At 34.5% G+C, this 6081-nt stretch overlaps 1 protein-coding gene across 4 annotated transcripts; it reads right to left on the bottom strand.

The window, feature by feature from the left end:
* Positions 1–856: 856 nt before the first annotated feature.
* On the bottom strand, positions 857–5205 carry LOC149208455 (uncharacterized). 4 transcript variants are annotated; one of them, XR_016252768.1, is made up of 4 exons: positions 2381–5197; positions 1818–2281; positions 1387–1439; positions 1184–1267 (listed from the first exon to the last, which is right to left on the bottom strand). XR_016252768.1 is itself a non-coding variant. In XM_089396067.1 (3 exons), the coding sequence occupies exons 1-3, from the start codon at positions 5088–5090 to the stop codon at positions 968–970; spliced, it is 891 nt and encodes a 296-aa protein (XP_089252193.1). In that variant the 5' UTR covers positions 5091–5205; the 3' UTR covers positions 857–967. The 4 variants fall into 4 exon arrangements, 3 of the variants coding, with proteins under 3 accessions (XP_089252193.1, XP_089252194.1, XP_089252192.1); XM_089396067.1 differs by lacking the exon at positions 1818–2281 and having other exon boundaries at positions 857–1267; positions 4553–5205; XM_089396068.1 differs by lacking the exon at positions 1818–2281 and having other exon boundaries at positions 857–1267; positions 4613–5204.
* Between the last annotated feature and the right edge of the window lie 876 nt (positions 5206–6081).

Here is a 6081-nt window from a genome sequence, read left to right as displayed (position 1 = left end):
GACAAGTAGACATACAAATTAGAAAAGTGGAAAACTAGAGGCAACTAGACACCAAATGAAAGTAGAATATTATGCATGAGACTATGTGGTGAAAAGCATTATCCTTCTTCCTTGTGTTTTTCATTCCTTAAATATTTATTCCTAGACTTTTGCTTGACACAATTCCAACATTATATAGGAGTAGTGGCATCTTCTTGAGGCCCCCTTCTTCCACACTTTCCTCACATAAATTGCATTTAAATAATGGTATAACCATAAAAACATATGAAGCATTGCATGTCTTTGATATTGTATTTCATTTTCTCTATAAAATCATTACAAAATAAACTTAGTTTATTTTAAAATTTTTGAAAAAAATATATTTAAATTAATTTCATTGTGGTTTATAGCCCAAATTACTCCAACAAGTTACCCATTCACAATGGTTTAAAATAAAAATAATAATAACAATAATCTAATTTTGATATTCTAGTATAGCCAAACATCAAGTTATTGTATGAGGCCCTCTTGTTTGTAAACAAAAAATTGCTTCTACATAACAATTTCATTATTTATATTACCAATAAGTATATATTCTACCGTTTCAAATTCAAATCTATATCTTACCAGAAAAAGATTTTTTTTTAATAAATAAGTCCACTCAAATTATACTTTATATTTAAAAAATATTCATTATTATACCAAATATGAAAAAAAAAACCACCCTATATTAATTAAAATTAATAAATAAAATATCCATTATTCCAAAGATCTAATTTTTCAGAATAACCACTATTTCTGAAATGTGAGGAATTCCATACTCAACAAATGTCATTAATTCTTTATATGGGGAGGACCAAGAATTCCAACTAGAGGATTGTTAAAATCAACCGATGAATTATATTAATCAAATAATAAAAAGCATAGCATTTAATATTTTATAAAAAAACCTCTCAAATAATTAAATTTGGAATTGAGAGGTACCCATTCAGAACGTAAAACAAAATGTCATTACATAGTTTTCCTGTACCCAAAGCAGAGCCTCCTCTACATTAGATGATGAACCCACAACTTTCCATTTCAGAGCACTGAAAAACGTCCATTGAGAAGAGCTGAAAGAGTACATAATCGATGAAAAAGTACGTCTGCCACGATGGAAGTAGCAGCTCAATATATAGAAGTCACTGATCATGATCGATGAAAGAGTACGTCTTTTCCATTTAAGAGAGCAATGAAAAAACGTCCATTGAAGAACCCCAAATTTGACATTAACAGGGCATTGAAATTTCTGAAAAATGGATAACGATTTCATTAACCTGGAGATGAACCGAGCATTGAGAATACTGAAAAATGGATAACGATTCATGGTGACTTCAAATTTTGAAACAATAAGAACTTTTAACATGCCTTTGAGAAAAGGCGAATTGTTCGAAGCTCCTGGGACTGTCTTGGGATTAAATCTGTAGAGTATCGAAAATTGATTAGTACATACTGGGAATATACTTAATCTTAAGAGGTCAAAAAAATTGTATAATAAGTAGCAACTTCATGATATAAATCTTCACACTTCCCACTGTAAACTAACAGAATGCAATTAATTTCTTTTCCATTTCTGTGAAGCTAGTTTAATTTATAAATACTATGAAAGGAGAATAAATTTAACCATATGTAAATTTACAGTCCATTTAATGAACTGTTGAAAAAGCATCTAAATTTCATATTCGCTGTAATTATAAATAGATAACCTATGCTAACAGAAATTTGTTTGAAATTTTTAAAATAAAAAATAAATATGTGATTGAAAAAATAACGATAAGATTGAAATATTTTGTACTTACAATTTTCACATACTAAAATGTAGAAGAACTTTGGTCATTTGATGTTATGGAATTTATATTTGGTGCATTTGTATGGCCAAGTAAATTGGATATACTTGTCCTTGTAGCAATTGTTTTTGCCACCAAATCTTCTTTGAGATTTTCCAGCACTATTACCACATCTCTCATAGTAGGTCGTTCATCAGGGGAATCTTTTGAACAAAGTAAACCAACCCATAGCAAAGAAAGTAGACAATTGTGTATATTATTTTCTTCAAATCCAGCTCCATCCTGTGTACTAAACAGATTGTTGTCAATCACCTCCTTCACTTTGCTTGGAAATGCTAGGCTGACCCACTTGTGCAAGTTTAGGTCTCTAATAAACATGTTGTTGGTTGGTCGTTTTCTGGTAAGCATTTCCAATAACATAATGCCATAGCTGTAAACATCTCCTTTGGTAGAAACTCTCTCACCCAATCCATACTCTGCATTAAAGGAAACCTCAATAAATATTTATCTCACTAGTGTATACAAAATTGTTGATGAAAAATGACAATTAAAACTAATTTTAAAAAAATCCATACCTGGAGCAATGTAACCCATAGACCCTTTCAAAGTAAGTGTTGAAGTAAGTGAATCACCAAATTCTGCACCAATCAATCTTGCAAGACCAAAATCTGTCACATGGCCTATCATGTCTTCATCCAACAACACATTGCTGGGTTTTATATCACAATGCACTACTTGCACATGAGAATAATGATGTAGATATTCCATGGCATGGGCCACATCAATGGCAATGTTTAGTAGTGTTTTCAATCCCAGGCCACACACATCCTCATCATTGTTGTCATCTCTGTCATGATACAAATGCTTCTCTAGGCTTCCGTTAGACATAAATTGGAACACTAAACCTTTGAAATGGAGGTTGGAGCAGGAGGTTATGATTCTCACCAAATTTCGATGTCGAATCTTTTGCAAAACACTACACTCTGCTTTGAAACTCTTCTCACCCTGGTCATTTTGCAATTGGAAAACTTTCACAGCAACAATTGTGCCATCACTCAAAATTCCTTTATAAACAGATCCAAAACTACTTGATCCCAACAAGTTGCTCCTGCTGAATCCATTGGTTGCTATGTGAAGCTCTTGAAATGAGATCTTTTTGTGCTCTAACTTTTGAAAAATGGATTCTGAGGAATCAAAGCTTTGCACATGTATATTTCGTCTCCAAAGGAACCCCAAAAGTAAGCAACATAGTATAAAAACAATAGCTCCACTCATTGGAAATAGTATTTTCTTCACAACTGCAAAATGACTTCTTGATGTTGGACATGCAGGTAACATGAATACTTTTGGTCCACAAAGCCCTGGATTCCCAATGAAGGACATGATAATTGTTTGATTTGCAAAAAATCCCGCTTTTGGGATTTCCCCTGTGAGATTGTTGAAAGACAAATTCAAACACTGAAGCATTTTCAATTTTTGGAGAGTCACTGGTATTGGACCTGATAAGGAGTTGAAAGAGAGATCTAGGTTCACAAGACTTAGTAAAGTTCCAAGTGAATCTGGAATAGAGCCTTGGAAGGCATTTCTAGATAAATTCAATGTTTGTAGTTCACTGCAACTTCCAAGTGTGGGTGGAATGAGTCCAGTCAAGTGATTGGAGGAAATGTCTATAGCCTGAGCCATTGCAATTTTACTAATCTCCATGGGCAACGAGCCATCTAATAAATTCCATGACAAGTTCAAATAGAATTGTAGATTAGAAAGTTTAGCAATTTCTCGTGGAATGCTTCCAGTGAGCATATTGTGAGATAGGTCGAGCAATTCCATATTTATATAGTTTCCTAAGATGATAGGTATTCTCCCTGATAACTGGTTGTGATTAAGTAGGATTCTTCTTAGTTGTTTAGACGGTGGAAGGGAATTGGGAATCTTTCCAGTGAGTTTGTTTCTACTAATGTCCAAGAGACCAAGTCCTTGTAATTGTTCAAATTGATTGGAGATGTTACCTTCTAATTCATTGTTTCCTAAGTCCAATCTTTCTAATTTTGTAAGGTTTCCAAATGGTGGAATTGTACCATTTAGAAAGTTTCCACTTAAATTTAGAAAGATTAGGCTACTAAGATTGCCAACATGTGGAGGAATGTTTCCTTGTATTTTGTTGTTTGCTAATGAAAAGTAAGACAAATTGGTAGAAAGTCTCCCTATGGAAGTGGGCAAGACACCACTTAGTTTATTGTCACTCAAGTGTAGTTTTTGTAAGTGAGAACAATTGGTAAGAGATACAAGAAAGGGCATGGTTGTGGTGCTACCACTGTCAAGCTCATTATTATGCAAGTATAATGTTTCAAGGAGGAAAAGGTTACCCAACTCTATTGGAACACTCCCACTCAACTTATTGTAGTGTAGATAAAGTATTTCAAGTTTGGAACAATTCCCAATGGTATATGGTATGTTCCCAATAAGTTGATTTCCCCATAAAGAGAGCACGTTCAAATTGTTGAGTTTGTCACCAAATTCTAATGGAATGTGGCCTCTCAATTTGTTTTGGGAAATGGCCAAACTAGTCAAAGTAGAGATATTGGACAATGAAGGGGGAATGCTGCCAGAAAATTCATTTTCAAAAAGGTAAAGAGTTTGCAGATGGGTGAGAAGGCCCAGTTGTGGTGGAATAAGACCAACCAGAGTGTTTTCACTAATATCTAAAATAATCAATGCTGAAAGATTTCCTAAAGAAGATGGAAGGGTACCTGTGAAGCTGTTTACTCCCAAGTAAAGCCTTTGCAAATGTGACAGGGAACCCAACTCACCGGGGATAATTCCGCTCAGATTGTTGAAGGAGAGCGATAACCAAACCAAATTTCTGCAGCTGCTGAGTTGATGTGGTATATTTCCTTCCAATTGATTGTTGTAGAGCCGTAGCCACCTCAAACGAAAGAGGCGTCCCAATTGGGGTGGGATATGACCGTGGAGCTTATTGTTTGAAATATTGAGTGAGCGTAGGAACGACAAATTACCAAGCGAAGGGGAGATGGTGCCGCGTAGATCCATGCCATCGAGATCGATGGCCACAACTCTGTCCGGATGACGGCCACCGCAGGTAACAGCTGACCAGTTGCAAAGGGGGACTGTGGGACTCCAATCGGTCAAGGAATTATTGGGATCGCTAGTAATGAGCTTTTTAAATGCCAACAGGGACTGTGCATCATCATGAAATGAATGCGCAGAGGAGAAAGGGAAAAGGAAGAGGAGAAAGAGCGCAGGCAAAGCGAAAGAGGGAGACGGCATGGCGATGGAAATGAAGGGGTTCCGTTGCAGTGGGTATGGGGATTGTGGCAACGAGTGAGTATTTATAAAGGGCAAGGGGAGGTCCCTTAAGGGCTTGAGGAGAGACACAGAATTTCAGTGGAGAGGAAATGGTCGTGAGAGGTGTGGATGGAGTGAAGATAGGAAGACACGTGGATTGATTAATCCCTTAGCCGTCCTTTCGAGACTCGTGAAAAGTCACTCATTTTGAAGTGCACATTATGTGGAATGGATCCCTACGAAACCCATTTTCCATTTAAATTAATAATTTAAATTTGGAATATACGAATTCAATACCTGTTTTACTTGGAGTCAATTACTTAACGCACAATTGTTATTTTAAATTAATTTACTTGTGCAACTCAAATTTATTAAAAAATTAGTTTGCCTTAAATAGATTAGCCCAGCATCATAATTTTCATATTAATTCTTTTATGCCCTTTATTCTTTAGTTTACGTAAATGGGTAGCATCACAATACAAATGTAAGTAATATTTAATAAATAATATTATAAATAGATTTTTAAAATTATTATTTATATAAATTATTGATACAGACTAAATATTTAATAAAATATAATTTATAATTAATATGTTATTATATTTTTAATTGACAGAAAGTGAAGCTGCTAGAAAGTGAAGATGGGAAAGACGTAGGATGACAGTGAGCATGGATGGATTGGATTGGATTAATTGAGGAAGGGGCAAGTGATGAATTGGATTAATTGAGGAGGAGGAGGGCGTGATGATTGCGAAAATTAGTGGGTTTTCCAAATATCAATGGAATGGTACACATACAACGGAGGTCATTTTCACTTTCTTTATTGTGATTAAATATCAATAGGATTTTATAAAATCATATCTAACAGAACTATGTCAATTAAAAAAATTATATTTAAAAATCTGTGAAGAGAAATAAAAATAATAGTAATTTTTTATACTTATTTTCTATTGCATTTCAACATTTAATATTA

The sequence above is a fragment of the Pinus tabuliformis genome, chromosome 1_2 (assembly GCF_031772625.1).
Source record: "Pinus tabuliformis cultivar Carrire ecotype Pingquan chromosome 1_2, CPIR1, whole genome shotgun sequence".
Taxonomy (NCBI): Eukaryota; Viridiplantae; Streptophyta; class Pinopsida; order Pinales; family Pinaceae; genus Pinus; species Pinus tabuliformis.
Note: the sequence above shows the minus strand (reverse complement) of the source record. Positions and strands in the feature narration are given on the sequence as shown.

What these genes read in the sequence shown, in the direction of transcription:
- LOC149208455 (XM_089396066.1), bottom strand. Translation starts at nt 5,090, where the DNA reads ATGCCGTCTCCCTCTTTCGCTTTGCCTGCGCTCTTTCTCCTCTTCCTT. An exon ending in TATGGGTTACATTGCTCCAG is followed by an intron (nt 2,282 to 2,380) that starts GTATGGATTTTT and finishes CCTTTAATGCAG; the next exon opens with AGTATGGATTGGGTGAGAGA.